Source organism: Mauremys mutica, chromosome 2 (assembly GCF_020497125.1).
Source record: "Mauremys mutica isolate MM-2020 ecotype Southern chromosome 2, ASM2049712v1, whole genome shotgun sequence".
In the NCBI taxonomy this organism is placed as follows: domain Eukaryota; kingdom Metazoa; phylum Chordata; order Testudines; family Geoemydidae; genus Mauremys; species Mauremys mutica.
The window spans coordinates 59887630-59908746 of NC_059073.1; the positions used below are offsets into that span (position 1 = coordinate 59887630).

General features: G+C 39.1%; 1 protein-coding gene across 1 annotated transcript in view; it reads left to right on the forward strand.

The window, feature by feature from the left end:
- TRPA1 (transient receptor potential cation channel subfamily A member 1) overlaps positions 1-20538 on the forward strand; it is a 68971-nt gene extending 48433 nt beyond the window's left edge. The window contains exons 17-27 of the mRNA XM_045007261.1: positions 2224-2322; positions 3169-3239; positions 3814-3961; positions 7076-7165; positions 7387-7556; positions 10712-10841; positions 11965-12147; positions 13447-13515; positions 17151-17261; positions 17868-17965; positions 19369-20538. Coding sequence (XP_044863196.1) covers positions 2224-2322; positions 3169-3239; positions 3814-3961; positions 7076-7165; positions 7387-7556; positions 10712-10841; positions 11965-12147; positions 13447-13515; positions 17151-17261; positions 17868-17965; positions 19369-19567 — 1368 coding nt within the window. The 3' untranslated portion in view covers positions 19568-20538. The remainder of the gene's footprint in view (positions 1-2223; positions 2323-3168; positions 3240-3813; positions 3962-7075; positions 7166-7386; positions 7557-10711; positions 10842-11964; positions 12148-13446; positions 13516-17150; positions 17262-17867; positions 17966-19368) is intronic.
- Positions 20539-21117: the final 579 nt, after the last annotated feature.

The following is a 21117-nucleotide window of genomic DNA, read 5'->3' on the forward strand; positions in this document are numbered from 1 at the left end:
AAGCAAGTTACCCCTTAAACTTCTCTTTTTAACTCAATAGATTGAGCTCTTTGAGGCTCGCTATAAGGCATGTTTTCTAATCCTTTAATCATTCTGTGGCTCTTCCTGAAACCCTCTCCAATTTATCAACATTTTTTTGTATTGTGGGCACCACAACTGGACACAGTATTCCAGCAGCAGTCGCACCAGTGCCAAATACAAAGTTAAAATAACCTCTCTACTATTACTTGAGATTCCCTCTGTTTATGCATCCTAGGATCCATTAGCTCTTTTGGCCACAGAGAGCTTATGTTCAGCTGATTATCCACCATGACTCCCAAATCTTTTTCAGAACCACTGTGTCCTAGGATAGACCCCTCTATCCTATAAGCATGGCTTCCATTCTTTGTTCCAATAAGTATACATTTCCATTTAGCCATATTAAAACATATTGTTTGCTTGCACTCCTTTTACCAAGGTACCCAGATCACTCTGAATCAGTGACCTGTCCTCTTCATTATTTACCACTCCCCCAATTTTTGTGTCACTGGCATACTGTATCAGTGATGATTTTATGTTTTCTTCCACATCATTGATAAAAAATGGTTAATAGCATAGAGCCAAGAATTGATCCCGCCAGGACACCACTGGAAAAACACCCGCTCTATGATGATTCCCCATTTACAGTTACATTTTGAGATATAGCAGTTAGCCAGTTTTTAATCCATTTGATGTGTACCATATTAATTTTATATCATTCTAGTTTTTAATCAGCATGCCATATGATACCAAGTGCAACACCTTAGAGAAGGCTAAAGTAAATAGATTACGTCAACAATATTACCTTTATTAACCAAACTTGTAATCTCATCAAAAAATATATCAAGTTAGTTTGATAGGATCTATTTTCCATAAACCCATGTTGATATGCATTAAGTACTGTACCCTCTTTTAATTCTTTATTACTTGAGTCCCATATCAGCCACTTCATTATCTTGCTTGGGATTGATGTAAGACCTATAATTAACAAGGTCATCCCGTTTATCCTTTCTAAATATTGGCACAACAGCATTAGCTTTCTTTCAGTCTTCAGGAACTTTTCCAGAGCTCCAGGACTGATTGAAAATCAGTATTAATGGTCCAGTGAGCTCCTCAGCAAACTCTTTTAAAAGTCTTGGATGCAAGTTATCTGGACCTGCTGATTTTAAAATGTCTAACCTTAATACGTGCTGTTTAACATCCTTTAGAGATACTAGTGGAATGGAAGGAGTGTTATCATCACCATATTATGAGACTATATCATCTGTTTTTCCCCCAAAGACAGAACAGAAATATTTATTGAACACTTCTTCCTTTTCTCTGTTGTTATTGATAATTCTACCATTTCCATCTTGTAATGGACCAATGCAATTATCAGGATTATTTTTGTTCCTAGTATATTTAAAAAACTCCTTCTTATTGTCCTTCATTCTGCTGGCCATAGCTTTCTTCTTATGTCTCTTAGCTTCCCATATCAATTTTCTACAATTCAGAACATCTGATTTATATTCATTACTATCAACTTCCCTTTTCTTCCATTTGTTAGATATTAATTTTTATAACTGCCTTCACGTCCCCTCTAAACCAGGTTGTGCTTATTCCAAACCTGAATATGGCTTCTGTACGTAAATTGGCACATCTTATTATCACGTCCAAAATCTAAAACGACAGTCACCTTACAGATATCCAAGGAAGCAGGATATATTTTTAAGTCTTTGTTGGTTTTACAATTGCACTAATTTTGGATTTATAATAAAACATCTCATGTAGATTTTCACATTGGATTGTGTCCACAACATTAACAGATTATTTGGAAAATTAATATAATACTCTGTGGTTTCTTTCTTATATTACCTATATAACGTTTACCTCGTACAAGATGCTAAAATAAAAAAAACTAGAACAATTATTTAAAATTATAATATTTTAGGGGAAATATTCTTTAAGAGTATTTTAAGATCCCATTTATTTTACTGATAGCAATGAAAATCCATAATAATCATAGCTGGTCATATAGATTGCATAGTTTACTGAGTGATTGATAAGTACAGAGTGTCCATGTTGATAGTTATTCTGCTACATCAGTCATATTTTTTATGAAGAATATTTAATTGTTTTTTGTTTTGTTTGCTTTGATGTACCAAGACTGAACTGCTACATCAATATTGTCATAAACACACATTAATATATGTATTTACTGTACAGATTGAATATAACTTCAGGTATCTTCAGTGTCCACTAATACTTAACAAAAAAGTAAAGGCAGATGAAGAAATTGTCTATGAACCACTTGCCACTCTAAATGTAAGTTCTGTTTTTTAACTATCAAAATATTGTACATTGGTATTGTTGGAGCTAAAGTTAAGTTTTTTTCATTGTAAATCCTCTTTTCCAGGGGTTGTAACTCAGCAGTTTTAAAGCACATTGGATTGAAACTTGCACATTAATTTGCCAGCTGAAGTTCTTATAGTTTATATAATAAATATTTTAACCAGTTATTAAGTATAGAAAGAAGTTATGAACTTATTTATGCACTTCAGATACTTTGAAAGTGTACAGTGTGTGTGGATGTGCACGTATCTAAGCAAACTCATCCTTCATCACTTGCAACCACATCCTGAAATGTAAACAGAATTGCAGAAAAACATTTCTAAGGGAGGGATCTGGCCAGGGTACAAGTGGTCATGATATGTTCACCATTTTCTTTCTTCACATGCAAATTGCAAAATGTTTTATTGATCTAAAACAAATTCTAATGTTCTCACACAACATTAGCCTCAAAGAATATTCTGTTCTTTCCAATTCAATCATAATAAAATTAGATAAGATCACTTCAAATGTACTGTACCTTTCAATAGGCTAGAATTCATGTAAAGTACAGTGGGATCCTGATTATCTGATCTATCTGGGACCTGAGCCAAATGGGATAATAAAAATCCGGATAAACCAGAGATTGGGCAGTGGGACTCCCCGCTGTCCGCCCCCGGCGGTTGGTGGTTTGGTTGATGTGGAGAGCCAGATAATGGAGGCTCAGATAAAGGGGATTCTAGTGTACTGAAATAGGTAGTCTAAACAACTGGTTTGTAACTGGGTCACTCAACTGAAGTGGATATACTGTATGTTTGATACATTTGCTTACACATTTTGTAGGCTATGGTACGTCATAATCGCATGGAGCTTCTCAATCATCCTGTATGTAAAGAATATTTGCTCATGAAGTGGTATGTATCTGTTAACTGGACCTCTAAAACAGATTTTAGAATAAATTGTGTTTTTTAATCTCTTAATCAGGTTTTCAATAAAATGGAATATACAAAGAAACACATTACTATAAAAATGTTTATATGTCCTATGGAAAAGATTTGTTACAAAGAAAGATAATTTTAACTGTAGAATTTAAGTCAGTTTCAGTCCCATCCAGTCACCCTGATAAGAATATTTAAATATCTCAACCATTAGCAGATAAAATAAAAAGGTTGCTTGAATGTTACTAGAGGCAGAAACTCACCACAATCTATATTGGCACAGGTTTTATTTTCATTTCCATCACAGAAAATCTGGTGTCACTTAATTAACTTCAAAGGAAACAAGAGCAGAGTTTGGCCCAGAGACCCTAAAGACAGCCATTAAACCTTTGCTCACCTTGAACTGCTGGGGCAAGGCCAGTCACTAAGAATATTTATACAGTTGTATTTGCATGATTGCAACCTTAATGTGCATTTCTCCATGATCACAAAAGGACCATTGGAAATACAACCTTCCAAATATAACCTTTTTTCATTTTTCATCTTCCAGGATGGCCTATGGGTTCCGAGCACATATTATGAACCTCGGTGTGTATTCTCTTGGTCTCATTCCTCTGACTCTTCTGGTCACCCGCATACGACCAGGAATATCTTCCAATGCAACAGAAATCCATCAAACAGGACCATTAGAGTATGAGGTACTATTTTTAATTAGTTACAATATATAATTTTAAAACAAGATGATATGATAATTGAAATGGTTTTCTAGAATTATTAGTCACTTTGCAACAATAAGGCATATAATTATAAAACATATACATCCAAACAATCTATCCTCATGCTCCTATTGTCCTGCAATGGGAAGTGGTAACTCCTGTAGTTTAAATTCCACAATATTTTTCCCTATTTTTACTTATTTTCTGAAAAAGTTACCTCTTGGGCACATTTTTTTCCAGTTTCCATCTCTGCCCTAAGGCAGAGTGTGAACAAAAGGGATTAAGCTGCTTTTTAGTATGAAGTGACTGAAAACAATATACTTTCTCCTTTTTTCTTAAAAATAAAAAGCAGCAAAATGGGTGACGTCCAAAGTTGCAAGTTTGAAATCTGGCATAGTTATATTCATGATGAAAGAGAAGTGCTTTTGAGTATTCTGGTGAACACTGGGTTTTACTTGGCCATGTTTTGTGTCTTTGACATTCACAGGCCACACAAGCACAGTACATTTTGCACTAAGCTCAAAAAATATGCAGCTAAGAAGGGTTGTACTGTGCATGGTTAACTCAGCTGTAACTATAGTGAAAAATGTAGTGTAGGAATACTGCTAAGCCATTACCTCAGCCTGTGTTCATCTTGTAAGGGGTTAAAGAAATGCTCCTGCATATATTTCAAGGATTTTCAAGATTCTTTTTAAGGATTCTTCCCACAACCCCCGGGCACTTTGTAAATTGTAAAAGTGTTGAAGGGCTGCTGTGCAACAATATGTATGATATCCTACTTGGGAAATAGAATGCTATTGCATAATAAAAGACTTAATCAAAACACATACACACAAGTAAGGTTGTGTATGCAGCCTTAACTTTGTCATCTGCTTACTCAGGGCCGGCTCTAGGCACCAGCACTCCAAGCATGTGCTTGGGGCGGCACTTTCCAAGGTGCAGCACTCCGGCTCCTTTTTTTTTTTTTGCTTAGGGCGCAAAAAGTCGGGAGCCGGCCCTGAGCGGAGATGAGGTGCAGCTGTGGGGGGGCGCGGGGAGGCTGCAGGAAGTAACCTGGGGGGGCAGAGGAACTGCTCCCCCCCAGCTCACCTCCACTCCACTGCCGCCTGCTCCCCTGAGCGCACCGCCGCTCCCCTTCTCCCCCATCCCTCCCAGGCTTGTTGCACGAATCAGATGTTTTGCGGCAAGCCTGGGAGGGAGGGGGAAGAAGCGGAGCGGCGGCAGTACGCTCAGGGGAGCAGGCGGAGTGGAGGTGAGCTGCAGCAGTGGGGGGCGCGGGGAGGGCCCCAGGAAGTAACCCTGGGGGGGGGCAAAGGAACCACTCCCCTCCCAGCTCACCTCCGCCTCCTCTCCCAAGCGCGCCGCCGCTCCACTTCTCTCCACTCCCTCCCAGGCAAGCCTGGGAGGGAGGGTTAGGAGGGGAAATGCGGCGCTCCTGGGGGAGGAGGCGGGACTGGGGATTTGGGGAAGGGGTTGGAATGGGGTGGGGAAGGGGCAGAGTTGGAGCAGGGCTGGGGGTGGGGCGTGGGAAATTTTTTTTGCTTGGGGCGGCAAAAAACTTGGAGCCAGCCCTGTGCTTACTTTTGAATGCTTAAATTGGTATCCTCAATATTCTGTTGCTATAAATAGTTGGGACTTCATTATTTATTCAGCACTCTCAGTCAGCATTGTGTTTTACACACAAATAAAAAGCAATAATCTAATGGGCAGAGGAAACTAGAGAGAAGGATAGATGTTGATATACTGCGGTGAGATAAGAACCTGAAAACTAAAAGATAGAGTTGAAGGTTACAATAACAATATCAAATATATGCAACTATAATGTTTGGTGTGGTGGTGGTATTGATTCTTTTCCTTTTCAGGTTTCCAAGAACACTCAAACAATGATTTTAAAATACTGCATGTTTGTTTTATTTTGTGATGTCATGATTCCAAAATGACTATTAAGGTGAATATAAATCAACTCACGGAACAGAAAAAAAGGGGAGAGGAAATCTACATTATATTGCAATATCTCCTCCCCACAAAAAACCCAAAACATTGAAAATAATGTTAATTTCAGTGTGTCAGTTATAGACACATGGTTAATATAATTATAAATGATTAAATGTGTCTAGGAGGAAAATCCACAACACACAGTTTGCTGGCAAGATCAGTGACAAAAACATCCAGAAACAAGACATACAGTATCTCTGTGTGTGACTTTGCAGCCAAGGCTTATGCATCTTGTGGAAGTTGCTGGAATACGTGGCCAAGTTTTGCCCTTGCTTAAAACCATGCTTCAACTCTGAAGTCAAGATATGACCAGGTGTAAGCCAAGTACTTGAGGCAGCACAGTGTATGTGAGGCAGAATTTGGCCCATGGTGTAGATTTAAAACTCATTTGTTGCTTTCAGGTAATTGTTGACACACTGGCAAGGAAGTGAGAGCAGCCCTGCTGCTGACATGTGAATGTGTCTGAGAAAAGATATGACTAAGACACAGTCTGAATTTATTTAGTGAGTATGAAATTCACCAGTGGTGTGGGGGTGAGTGTGAGGCACTCCATGTCACTAATGTCCTTCATAGTGGCTGCATTGGGAGACATCAAGGGAGAGTAGCCAGTTAGGGGTGCTTGCACACCCTTTAAGTACCATGGAAAGGATCCCTTTGCTGGCCCTGAATACTGTAGGCCAGCCTGGGAGATCATAATGGTGCAGAGATGATGGGCCACAGCTTCAGTGATTACACACATCCAGTGGTCCCAACACTCTGTGCAAGTGGTACAGATGGGCAGTGGCTACCATTTCAGCTCATAGGCTTGAATAGCAGCTCTAGGGGGGCTGCACAGCAGTCCTGGTCACTGATTCTGAGTTGTAGGGCTGGATTTCACCTCCACAACCCCTCCACTATAGAGCCTCATTGTCTGAACTCAATGCAGATGGAGTGGATTTCACCATAAATGTTATTATTTTTATTACTATTTTAATGATATTCTTTTTCATTCTGTGAAGAGTTAGCAGACTTGTCAATACAACGTGAGTGTCCTAATTAGAACTTCAGCCAAAGTTTCTATTACATTTACCATTTTGTTGTCCTGTCTGGTTTCTGTTTCAGGATTCATACTTCATAAGAGTATGTATGTGTTTAGTTTTCACCATGAGTTTATTTGGAATTTGCAAAGAGATATTTCAGCTCTTTCAACAGGTATATATATATATAATTTATCATACTCTATTTGTCTTAATAATTTGTTTGATATTAAAAACACTGCTGGATTTTTCTTTTATTATAAGGGAAATCCTAATTTAGGGTTATACTCAAGATACATTAAAATTTAAGAGGACAGAAATATAATATATAATGTATTATTTTTAATGGTTTCATACTTGTCAGTATGCTAATTTTTTCTTTCTTTCAAATTCTAGAAATTGAAGTACCTGTTGGATTATTCTAATCTATTAGACTGGACAATTTATACTTCAAGCATAATTTTTGTGTCTTCCTTATTTGTTAATATCCCAGCTCGCCTGCAGTGGGAATGTGGAGCAATTTCTGTGTATTTATCTTGGATGAACTTCTTGCTTTATCTTCAAAGGTAAAATTTCGGTCCTGATTCTCCAAACACATAGAATACAAACATTAATCCAGTAGGAATAATTTCATGTGTAAAATTATAATGCATGTATGGAGTAGGCCTTTACTCTGTTTCTTTTTTCCCTAAGGAATTTTGAATTTTGATTCGTTGTTTTTCATAATGAAAACTTCAAAGCACATAACACCAATTGAAGAAACAATAGATAATGTGAATAACACTCTCCATATCACTTTGTAAGAAAACAAAGGATCATCTTTAGGTTTTTTAGTGGCCTGAATACAAATTATTTAAAATGTTATATTGTATATCCTTTCAGCTTCAGAAATCAAGATTATTTTTTTTGCTATCATTTGAAAAATCTTAAAAAGAAAAAAAATCTGAAGAGAAAGTTTAGTTATGCCTAATAAAAGGAAATGTTTCTTGTTATATCCAGAAGAAAGCAGCCTCCCCTTTCGTTTTTAGCTATTGAGACTGCCCCTCACCTGAGGAAAAGGTGGCTATTTTAAAATCATAGGGTTGGAAGGAACCTCAGGAAGTCATCTAGTCTAACCCCCTGCTCAAAGCAGGACCAATCCCCAGACAGAATTTTACCCCAGTTTCCTAAATGGCCTCCTTAAGGATTGAACTCACAACTCTGGATTTAGCAGGCTAATGTGCAAACCACTGAGCTATCCCAGAGCAGCTATGTAGTAACATTTTATGGATTAAATGGAAAAAAAAATGCCACCATCCTATTTTAAGAAGGAGCTGGGGTGGGTAAGATTTTTCCATGTCAGACTGATTGTCTATCGAGTACTTATATGGTACCCATTACCATAGCATCGGGACACCTAATAATCGGTAGCATACTTATCCTCACAACACCTTTGTGAGCTATGGAAGTAGTTATATTTATTTAACAAATTGGGAACCCAAGACACAGAGCTATTAAGGGTATGTCTATACTGCTTTATAAACCTGGGTCTGTGGGACATTGGCTTGTGAACTCGGTGTTTCCAAGCCTGTGTTTGAACATCTACACTGCATTGTAAACCTGGGTTTACAATTGCTCAACCTGGGTCTCTCAGCTGTGCTAACATGGCCATACTGCTCTGTGCAGACCTTCTGACTCAGATCTACAGCTTGAGCTCTGTCCACACTGCAAAATGACAGAGCTTGGGGACCTGAGTCAGAGAGGGACTTGGGCTCTGACCTATGCCCCCCCACCAAGATCCTAGGAGCCTGGTCCTGAGTGCTTGCTGACCCAAATCAGAATGATTTGTTTGGGGACAGAAGGGAAGCTTGGGCTCAAACCTGAGTCAGAGCCTGGTGTGCAGTGTATCCCTTAAGGGTACCTCTACACTTTGAGCTGGCGGTATAAATTCAAGCTTGAGAAGATGTACCTGCGTTAGCAATGATCAAGTTAGCATGTTAAAAATAAAATATAACTATAGTGGTTGAAAGGGCTAGCAGCTCTAAGTACATAACCCATGTACTCAGGGTAGCTAGCCCTCCCATCGCTGCAGCTACACTCTATTTTAGCATGCCAGCTCAGTAAGAGCTAATGCAGGTATATTGCCTCCGACTGGAATTTAGTTTGAAGTGTAGACATACTCTAAGGGTCTACACTGCAGCTGCTGCAGCAACACAACTATGGCACTGCAGCACCATAGCGTAGATGCTTCCTACATCAACAGAAGGTTTTTTTTTAATCTATGTAGTTAGTTCATCTCTTTGAGAGGCAGTAGCTAGGTAGACAGAAGAATTCTTCTGTCAACTTAGCCGCATCTACATAGGGGTTAACTCAATCTAACTATCTAACACAGCTTACAAAATTTTTCACAGCTCTGAGCAACATGGCTAGATCAATCTAATTTTTAAGTATGGACCAAGCCTAAATAGCTGGCCCAGAATCATACAAGAAGTCTGTGATAAAGCAGGGACTTGAAGCAGGGTCTCCTAAGTCTAAGTCTGGTATCCTAACTGCTCAACCATCCTTCTTCTCCCTGGGGAAATGCTTCCTCTCCCCAAAGCACTTCTTATTTTGTATGCCAGCAGAAACTTTTAGGTACCATTTACATCAGTTGCCTAACACAATAGGCCTGACTCTTTTCTCAGTTACATCATTTTACACCGGTATGACTCCTTTGCCTTCAATGGAGTTACTCCTGATATACACAATGTAAAACAGAAAAAGAGTAGGTCCACTATTCCTAAAACAGCTCCTCTGAACTAATGCATAATATATCATTGGAGAAACACTAAAGTTGGGATTTTTCCATATGCTAAGGCCCTTTTATCCTTTTATACACCATGGCAGTGTCAAAGAGCTGTGAAAGCCCTGAATCTGACTGAGGGAGTGTGGGTATTCACCCAGTGCAAGCTTTCTATAAGGCATCTCTAGTGCCCTAGAATCCACTGTAAGCTCTGGTGTAGGGGCAACTCTGGGGGTGAGGCAAAGAGTGGGAGGGGGCGGTGACTTGGGACATCGCGCTGCAGGGATTGTGGGTAGCACTTCTGTGCATAGGTCCAGCTTGAACCAACTGTTACATAGGCAGCCCTCTGTCGCACAAAATCAGGAGGCTACAAAGGCATCTTAAAGCCATGGTAGCCTGTCCCTTGACCTCAACTGTGAGCTTTTTGCTGCAGCTTTTAGAGGCGTAGCACATTTTACCCCTCATTGCAAAAGAAGGAAGATCTTCCAAATTGGAGAGCTGGCTTATCTCTTCGTACCAGCTCTCCTTGTTTCTAGTGGCTGAGTCACATTAAAAGACAGCTATAAAAGATGGACTGGGTTTCTAATATTAGTTTTCCATGTACTCATCTTGCTGTACATGATACAAGGGGGTTAGGCATTCTTAGATGAAAGAGAAGGTGGGATCATGAATGGGAGAGAAGCCAGCCATGAGACGATCATCTTTCAATTAAAATGTGATCCACTGTATTAAAAAATCTCAAAACTCCTGTTCTAAACTTGTGACAAACTTGACTTTTTCCACTGTTTGCATGCATGAAATTACAAAAATGTACTGACTATTTAAAAATCTTTCCTAGAAGCAAAATGTCAACCGGGCTGCATGCATTAGGATTGTGCTCTGCTTTACAGATATGGCAGGAAAAGTAACCTGTTATAGTATTTGATGGTGGTTAATTTTTACCTACAAACATTTCCTTAGATTTGAAAACTATGGAATCTACATTGTAATGTTCTGGGAAATTCTGAGGACTTTGATTCGGATTGCTGTTGTGTTCTTTTTCCTGATATTGGCTTTTGGACTCAGCTTCTTTGTCCTTCTGTGTTCACAGGTTAGATTAATGGCATAGTTATTTGTTGTCATTGTTAATAATACTGTTTGTATGTTTCCTGTATTCAGATATTTGATAGATACAATTGATGAAGTATTTTAAAATTAGGAAAATTTATAGAAGGGAAAAATAATTTCTATCTTTGAAAAAATAACATATTTATAATAATTCAGAAACCAATCCAAAAGGTGCTACTGTTATTTTTCCCTATAAAAGAAAATATAAAAGGATAGATTGCCCCATAAGAACCCTAGTGTTGTTGGAGCCCTTCTTGCACAGATCTTCCCTAAGATTAAAAAAAAATTGGACAAGAAGTTCTCTAGACCGTTGATGTTCATTTTTTAATAAATCTTGGAATGCTGGGGAAGAGTACTAACGGTGCCAGTGTTAAAAAAAGAGGAAAAAAACCTAGATAACCTAAGTTATTGTACCTAGATAATTGTACCTTGACACTGATATCAGGTAAAATAATGGAAAAGCTGACACTTGACTCAGTCAATTAAGAACTGAAGAATAGTAACATGATTAATACCAGTCAACAAGGTTGTATGGAAAATACTATAGGGGGAAAATACTATAGTTCATTGTTAAATGAACTTGGAATCATTTTTATATGAGATTATGTTTGGTTGATAAAGAGGTATGTGTTGATATAATTTACTTAGATTTTTGTAAAGTATTTGAACATAGTGCCCTGTGCAGCAGAGAAACTCAGAAGTCCTTTTACACTAGCACAGATGGGAGCCTAATTTGTCCCTACGTGAACATTGTAAATAAAAATAGAATAGGAGAGAATATCCTGATTCTGTGTCCCCTCATTTCTCTCTAGCCAGAAGTTAATCCACTTCAGAAGTGCATCACTCGAGTTTGAATCTTTCGTTATGGTATTTAGAATAATAGTTTTTGCAAGGTTGAATAGTCAATGGGGTTGCACCAGTTTACACCAGCAGAAGAGCTGGCCCACTCTTATCTTGTGTTTGTAAATTTTACAGAGCTATGTGCGAGTTTTAAATACACCAAAACCAATATTCATGAATTGAGAATCTGAAAAAAAAAATAGAGGTGACATTACAGATTTTAAAAATGTTCCCGTTTACATTGCCTGCATTATTTCTTTTTTCAGCAACATTACAAGACTCCGCTCCTTTCTGTAATGCAGACGTTTGCTATGATGCTGGGAGATATTAATTATCATGAGGCTTTCCTTGATCCACTGCTAAGTGATAATTTGCCCTATCCGTTCCTGAGTTATGCAATTCTCATTGTCTTCACCTTGCTTATTCCAATTCTTCTTATGAACTTGCTGGTAAGTATTTCATATAGTAAAATGTGGAGATTTGGGAAGACTGCTGTTTATACAATCATTACTGGATAGGATCATTTGTGTATGTGCACGCTGATTTGCAGCAAACTTTGTTCATTAGTTAACAACGTGACTTTGGGGTTTTTTTTTTAAGAACACATTGAGATGTTTCCTTTTGCCTTTCTCTGGTTCTCTTTTCTCCAATCTTCCATCATTTTACTACCTAAAACACGTGTTTTTCTGTCATTGCTACAGAACAAGTTTGAATATTTATGTATTTAGAGCCAGATTGTGATGTCTCTTGTGCAACTGCAAAGTATAAGGTAGCCATGCAAGAAGGCAGCCCCTTATGTTGCCCTCCCTCACTACTAGCACCTATGCACCATGGAGTCCAGAGACTACTGGTTTCTCCCCCTCCCTTAGGAAGCAATGAACCCAAAAATGCACAAGGAAGGAAGCAAGATCATGGCCCCACACAAGCTGACAGAGCAAGGGTGGCACACCTCGGAGAGCAGTCTTGTACCAGACAGTTTGTGTCCCCGACCCATGTCCATGGACAAGCCCCAGCAGAGACTGTGCCTGTCTGAGGCATAGTTTCTCCAGTGCTCCTCCTGAACTAATGTGGCTTCACAGTGACCCCATCCAGGGCATAAAAGCCAATATCTAGTCCTAACTGTAGTAATTTATAGCTTGATGTTCTTAGAGTCATATTTAAACAAATTGCTTAAGCAAATCTCAGCGGGTTTTATTAAATAAATGTACCATTTATCCCACTGGAAGTATTGTTGAACACTAAATGGTAGGACTGATGTAAATAAAAAGAATCAGCAAACTGGAACTGTAGCAAAGAGAGTGTGCGAGAGAAAATATTTAATGTATCATTTTTGCCTATGCCCCATTAAACAACATGTTTGATAGGAAATGATACAAAGATTTTTATTTTACAGGATGTTGGCCTGATCCTGCTTCAACTGAAGTCAATGAAAGCAATAAAGGGCCTTAAAGAATGTGTATTAGTTTTTGAACGGTTCTTAGAAGTAGTTAAAAAGAGCATCAGTGATAACCAAATATAATTTGCTAAGAAAATGAAAATGGCATTAAACAAACAATTAACTTTCTTGATTATGGATTTTAAGTATGGACAAATCTTCTGTGTTTAGTGGGGAAGTGTTCTGCTGATACAATATGATTTAGCAAAAGGCTTTTCAGATCATAACACCAGTGAGGAACATAATTTAAACCACCCTATGTAAAAAATCAGGTAATTAAAAATACTTGTTTGATTCTATGTTGTATTTTTAGATTGGTCTGGCTGTTGGAGACATTGCTGAGGTGCAAAAATATGCTGCACTGAAAAGGATTGCAATGCAGGTGCGTAGTGTGTGTTCAGTTTGTAGGGTGTAAGTAGCAGATATAAGTGCTTAAATATCACCTTGAAAGAACTGGTTTATTTAGCATTAATATTATTGGTCTCTAGTGTCGTTTTTAGTATCCTTTTTATCACTATGGTAAAATTATATTCAAACATTTCTGTAAGCTAGGTAGGTTGACGAGTGCATTCCATCCTAAATCCCAGCTTTTGATCATTTGTGTAACTATCCAAAAATTCCTTATAGGATGAAATTTTTCATGCTTTTAGCTAAAAATAAATTGTTAAAGTTTGAACAGTCAGTTCAGCCAATTTTAGTTATGTGAGCATAAAAGCCAAACGTAGTGGTGTAATTTGGGGGATTTATTGTTTTCCCTTTGAAGGGAAGAATCTATTTAGCCTAAAAATAATCAAGATTCATGAAAATGTGAAGAACCCCAGATCCCCTGCAACATATCAGAGGCTCACTCAGTTGGGCAGAGGCTATGTATTGAGTCACATTATATGGTAGCCAATGACTGTAATTAAGGGACTTAATTCAAAGGTATTTAGGTGTCTAAAGATGCAGCTGGTGGGGTTTTCAAAAGTACATGAGCACCTAACTCATTTATGCACTTCTGGAAACCTCACTATGCACCTATCTGCATCTTTAGGTGCCTAAAATCCTTTAAAAATCTAGGACTTGGGGCTTGCTTACTGGAGTAAGGCAGCTTAGGTGACATGACTTCGTAATGTTTTCACTTAAGAAATCTGCAGGTCTGCTGCTTGGAGTTCTGTACACACATTTATTTAGAACTCAGCCCACCTGCCTATAGATTGTATGATCACTAGACTTCCACAAGTGGAAACATGAAGAATATGCAATTGTCAAATAAGAAATAAAGGTTTCTTATCATTAATTGTAGTTCTTAGAATGTATTGCTTCTGCAGCCTCACACTACCTTGGAGTTCTACTTCTCTAGGGCTCCAAAGTTTGGTGGAAGGAACCCAGGTGGTTGGGAGTGTACAGCTGTTTTGTAGTTTCGAACATTCAGGAACTCAGTGTCAAGAGGGGGTGCACATGAGGCCCTGGTTTGCACTGCTTTCTAGAAAGTTCCCAGAGCTTCACAGTGCTGCAGCATATATCCAGAAGTGTGCAGAGGCAATACATTCAAAGAACTGGTGAGTAACCTTTTCTTTTGATGCTCACAAAACTCACAATTAGCTGAACTGACTATGTTCAAACTTATTTTTAAAGTTTGCTTTTAGCTTACGGCATGAGAAATTTCATCCCAAAAGGAATTTCTTTTGCTAGAGATACAAATGACTGAAAGCAGGGGTTTGGGATGGAATACACAGGCAATTCTTGAAGAAATGCATGTTTTGCACTTATTTAGTTATTGGTTGGTGTGATGTGGTGTACACCCTACACCAGCTCTGATAAGGATAACAAGGGTCTAAGAGGCCAATTAGTTCACTTTGCATCACCTGAAAAAAGGAGGGCCAAGGTTTATTGAGGGTGAAGCCCAGATGGGGAAGGGCAGGGCCAGCACTATAAAACCAAGAGGCTGAAAGCAGAAGAGGGCTGCAGGGGAAGGAGTCTGCAGTTGCTCCCTGGCAGGCCTCCAGGAACAAAGAGGAAGTGCACTGGGAGAGCAAGCCCTGGCATCCTGTACTGGAGTAAGGAGTCTGGTAAGAGACCAGGAGGGATGAAGTAGCCACGGGAGTCGAGTAGGTTCCAATGGCAAATCCAGAATCAGGAAAGAGAAGATAAGGAGTAATCTGACTCCAAAAAGCGCGAGACCATGGACGAGATGGGTCGAATGCTATTCCCCAGGTGTGGTCACTAGAAGTCACCCAGTGACGTGTAGAGCACAGTTGGTTATCAGAAAACTCAAATATCTGTGTTTTGAAACTTCAAATGACCTATGTGACCTTTGCCATGTTTGATAAAAACATGAAATACCAATGCTATGAATAACTGAAATGAGCTGATATAGTATTTCATGTTTAAAGAAATCAGTATACATGTTCAGTATTTCCTTAATAGTTTAAATGGATGGGAGGGTGTAGTAGAGTCCTCAAAGGGCCAGGACCCAGTTTCCAGTCTCTCACCTCCCAGCAGCAAGGACTTTCCATCCAGTTCCTAACTCTTGTATGTGGCTTATCCTCACCTCAGGATTTTCAACATCTTTAGTCTCTCCTTACTTGGGGGCGGGGGGTGAGGTTTATGTCCCTTCTGCAACAAGAGCAGTTGGCAGGGGATCCTGGGCCCTCCCACTCCACCAGGCTCTGAGCCAGGGCCCTATAAAATGTTGGACAATTCGGAGTGCCCCAGAGCTTGCCTCCCAGGGTCACTTCCTGCCATCCGTCTCCCCCAAAGTCTCCAAGTTAAATATAAGATAGCAAAAGAAAAGACAACTAAATCTTCAGCCCTAGCTGGCCTCAGCAGGTAGTCCTCTTCCCCACAGTGAGGCTTCTTCAGTGTCCTTGTTCAGGAGCCCTCAGGATAAGTCTGTCTTCTCCCCAGCCTCTTCCCTTCTGAGCTGAGTGGCTCCCTTTTTAAGCTTCCTCTCAAGCTGGAGCATGTGCTGCAGGCAGACTACCTGGGTCCAGTATTGTCTGTTAACCCCTGCGGGCACAGGATGGAGTTTGTACACCCCATCACAGAGGAATTCATCACACAGCAGCAACAGTGTAAAAAGTCCCAGTGGAGCCCTGAATTAAGCCAGGGGAGAATTCCTACTGGTACCAGTTTTACACAAGGCAGCTTAGGCTACCCTACAGCGGCCCTACCATAGACCCATGCCCCCTGCATGTCAGGGCATCATAATACCCACTCTGACTGATGAATGGTCTCAGATCCTACCACCATGTCAAGTACCCAACCACCATCCTATTGCACAATCTCTCCTAATACCTATTATTACTAATCCTATTACTAGTCCTGCAAACCCAACCTCTTCAAGTGATGGAAATCCTCTCTGATCTAACCTTCTGACAACTGCATGATTCTCCCTGAATCCCACTGAAACCCTCAATAACAGTCTTTCTATCTTAGCTGCTTACATAGCCCTCATCAGCAGAGTATCTGAGAGCCTCATAATTATTGAGGTATTTACTCTTACAATACATCATTAAAAAGCAGGGAATTACTAGTATTCCTATTCTGCTGTTGGAAAGCTGAGGCACAGAGACAGTAAGTGACTTGCCAGGGTCACACATTATGTCTGTGGTAGAGCAGGGGATACAGGTCTCTGAAGTCTGCATCCACGGCCTTAAGCACAAAGCCATCCATCCTGAGCTCTGAGACTGAGATTTACAAACTATGCTGGACTCCAGATGTTTCCCCGCCTACCCAGCGTCCACTAAACAAGTGTCTCCAGAGACTTTTTGTGTTCTTTCTCTATAAATATTTTACATTTGCATTATTTTGCTATGACTAACACATGACTTTTCCTCTTTTTGGCCATAACAACCAGCTTTACATATTATACATTGGATGAAGGTCTACATTTCAAAACAATGAAGCAAATTTTTTTAAAACCTATTACCAAAATGAGTAGGACATTTACATCATCTGAATCATGCATTTTTATCTAAAGAGAATTGTATTATACTATGTTAATTACTACTCTAAATGCAAAAATATGTTTAGGTTAATCTTCACACAAATTTAGAGAAGAAGCTGCCATATTGGTTCCTAAGTCGGGTGGACCAGGAATCAATCACTGTGTATCCTAATAGGCCAAGATACTGTGGATTTATGGTAAGTTGATGTATCCTAGAGTAAAATGCTGACACACACTTGGGGCTCTGTTTTTCATGGACTGAAGTCAATAGGAATGTTGTTATTATTTTTGCTGTGTGCAGGATTGGGACCAGAGGATACAATGTTGTCCTCATTAAAGTTAATGTCAAAATCTTCCATTGACATCACTGGGCACAGGGTTAGGCCTCAAACTATGCACAACAAAAATAACATAACTTTGAAGAAACTAAGCTGTGATTAAGCAACTATAGTTGGTCATGAGTTTTCAAGGAAGTGTAACCATGTGGGAAGCTTGGCAGAGAAAGACGAAATATGAGATAAACTAATATAATTCAAACAAGGGTAATAGTTTAATGACCTGCAGGACAGAATATTTATCTCCAGACTTTGAGGGAACATGTTATTTTGCTGGCAAAGAGAACCTAGCTGTTTTTAGGCCAAATACATTTTCTAAGCCAAAGTTATAAGGGTGCTAAAATATAACTTTATGATAGAAGCTGCAACTTTCACTCTGGGGAGGAGAAATTGCTGCATTTATCTCCCTAGGGTTTTGTGCATCACTGTAATGTCTGAATTGTAATGTCTAAACAATTTCTTGTTTAGAGCGTGTTCAACTATTGCTTTGGTTATGAAGACTCTGTCACAGATGCTCAGAGTGCTGACACAACTTTAGAACTAGAAATTTTGAAGCAGAAATACAGGTATTTATTTTTGTTATTTTATTTCTGCACTAATAAGTAGAATCAGCATTGTGAATATATTTTCAGTTAATGCCAGTGTCATAGCACTTAGATTTAATTTCACTTTATGAGTACAACACTATCTAAGGTACTCAGATGGCCCTCATCACGTAATATCTGAATATTTCACAATATGTAATGTATTAGATGCACAACAGCCTGGTGAGCTAGTGAAGTCTTATTGTCCTCATTTTACAGATGGAGAACTACAGCATAGAGACACTAAGGTCAAGACTTTAAAAGATATTTAGGCGTTGCTGCATTCAGCATTGTAACCCCTAACTGATTTAGGAGCCTAAATCTCATTTAAAAAAATGTGGACCTAAATGACTTGCCAAAGATCACACAGGACATCTGTGACAGAGCAGGGACTTGACCGCAGGTCTTCCATGTTCTAGGCCAGTGATAGATCTGAGTGGTTCAGGAGCCAAATTAGTGATCAACATTACCCAAAAGAGCCACAGTAGTGTGAATTCATTGTGTCAATTACTATATACTTGGTCAGTCATTTTGCTTTGTGTGTGTGTGTGTGTGTTTGTATGTATATAATAAATTCTCACAGCAAAATGACTGACCAAGTATTCTACAATTGGTATTTAGTAAAAGGATCCAAATTGGTTAATAATTAAATATCACAGTATTTTAATATCATGTGCTGCAAAGAGCCACAGGAGACACATTAAAGAGCCCCTTGCAGTTCCCGAGCCTCAGTCTGAGTATCACTGTTCTACCACTGGACCACCACTGGAGTTTTCAAAACACTCATTCAGTAACCCATGGGAGACAGTTTCTGGAGATGGATTCCATTTTTGTAATTAATTGCTTTTGTTAAATATAACAAAAGCACGTACATGTCAAATTGCATTCTATAGGGCTAATACTAAATCCTCAGTAATTCCTTTGGGCTAGATTTAGTTAGGCAGGTGCCAAAGCACTTTTGAAAATCCTCTAGACACCAATCTGCCTCTTTAGGCATCTAAATACCTATTAAAATCTGGCCCTTTTTACCTCAGTGGGACTACACAAATGAGTAACTATTGTGGATAGAAAGGTCTTTGCAGGATCATGCCCTGCAAGTGATAATTCTACTTCAGGATGGGACAGACCTCTGCTCTTATATTTGAAATGTAGTTATATATCACTTTTCTCAAGGACCATGCAGCTCATTTTCCAACTCAATATTCCTGAAATGGGGGAAGCACCATGGCATGAGATATTAAATATACACTAGGGAACTTTTTTTTTCTTGGCAGAGGAGTGAACTTGATGATCTAATAGGTCTTTTGTATCTTTAATGTTTATGATTCTATGAAATCTGCTGTAAAACTACATTATAAAATTTACTCTGTATTCTTTTGTTTTAGGCTTAAGGATATGTCAACGCTCTTGGAAAAACAGCATGAGCTCATTAAACTGATCATACAAAAAATGGAGATAGTATCAGAGGCTGATGATGAAGACAGTAATGATTTATTTCAGCATAGATTTAGGAAACAGCAGTTAGAACACATGAACAGTAAATGGGATACTGTGTTAAAAGCTGTAAAATCAAAATGTCCCTAGCTCTAGCACAGCTGAAAACAACTCTTTCTGAACATGAATATCACATCATATATCACCTGTAAAATTGCTTCCTATGCCCAAGTGTAATGTTAATGGTACTCATATCATGTACACAAGTATAGAACAGGTTCCTAATTAGGGTTTACAAGAAATACAATAAACCTCTTAGCTTTGTATTTACTGACCTGTTTTGCTGTTATGAACATCTTTTTTGATGCATTCGGAGTATACTAATTCCTATAATAACCTGACTTTGTGGGACAGATGAGTAAAGGAATCACTTTATGTAAAAAATCATTTAATGTAAAACAAGAAGCTGAGCCAAACTGATTTCATTGGGAGTTTTGACTGAGTAAGGACTGCAGGATCAGGCCCTGAAAGGTACAAAATAAATGTAAGATTGTGAACCTGTTGTGCAACTGAAAGGCCAGATTCTGCCATTAGATAAGTACATCCTAAAATACAAACAGCAGAATGCAGAATTTAATTCTGTCAGTCACTTTGAACTATTGTCCCTTGTACATAGTACATTTAAGGTTTGTGTACACTGAAACTGGCATTGTGCTTTCCAGCCCAGGTGAACAGACACACACTACTGCTGCTCCAGCTGGTGTGCTAGAAATAGCAGTATGGCCGTAGCACCATGAGTGGTGGTTCAGGATAGCCAACCAAGTCCAAACCTGCCCAACTCACTGGGTACCTAGCCAAAGCCTCGCAGAGCTAGCCTGTATGTGTTTACCTGGGCTGGGAAGCATGGTCCCAGCTGCATTGTAGACATACCTTTACTCTTGGTTCTACCATAAGAACTCATCTTGGGTCCTGTTATTTATTTACAGAATATAAAATGCATTATGTGGAATACAGTAATATACATGTAGGTATGCTATAAACATTAATTACACTCTACTGTTGAAATGCTGTACTGTATTTTCAGTTTCAGAAATGGTAACAATAAACTGCTTATGTCTGTATTTGGTGGTCACCATCAGTGCTCTGCCTTTGTGTTCAGACATATTTTACTTTTAGCCTTTGCACATCATTTTACTCATTCTCTAAAGAATACCTTATTATTCAGGTAATGGTAAACTAAGTTCTGGGAATGATGTCATACAATGTAGAACCTTACTAATCCACACAAAAGGCAGGGCATCTCAATGCAAGTTAATGGCATTTGTGCTTTAAAACTGCCTAGAGTGAGGTAGCATAGATAACATCACACTATGATTTCAGTGAGGATGTCACCTCACTCAATATCTCGAACTCAAAACTGGCTATAGTCCAGAGCTGGAGCTAGTTAGTATCTGCTCAACTTCATACTCCCTGACGCTGCTGCTGAGTGAGAACAGGGAAAGAAACAGTTCTCTCTGTTCTCACAGCTATTCTGCTGGGACTACCAAAGGTGAAGTGCAGTCAGATGCTGGATTGCTGAAGATTCCTGGATTCCTATGGGAGAACATGAAGGCTCGGGAGGGCCATGTGCCTCTGCCCTTCAATGGCGACTCCTACTGAGCCATTGCTGCCTCTTGAGTTCTGTGGCCTGAATCCAGCCA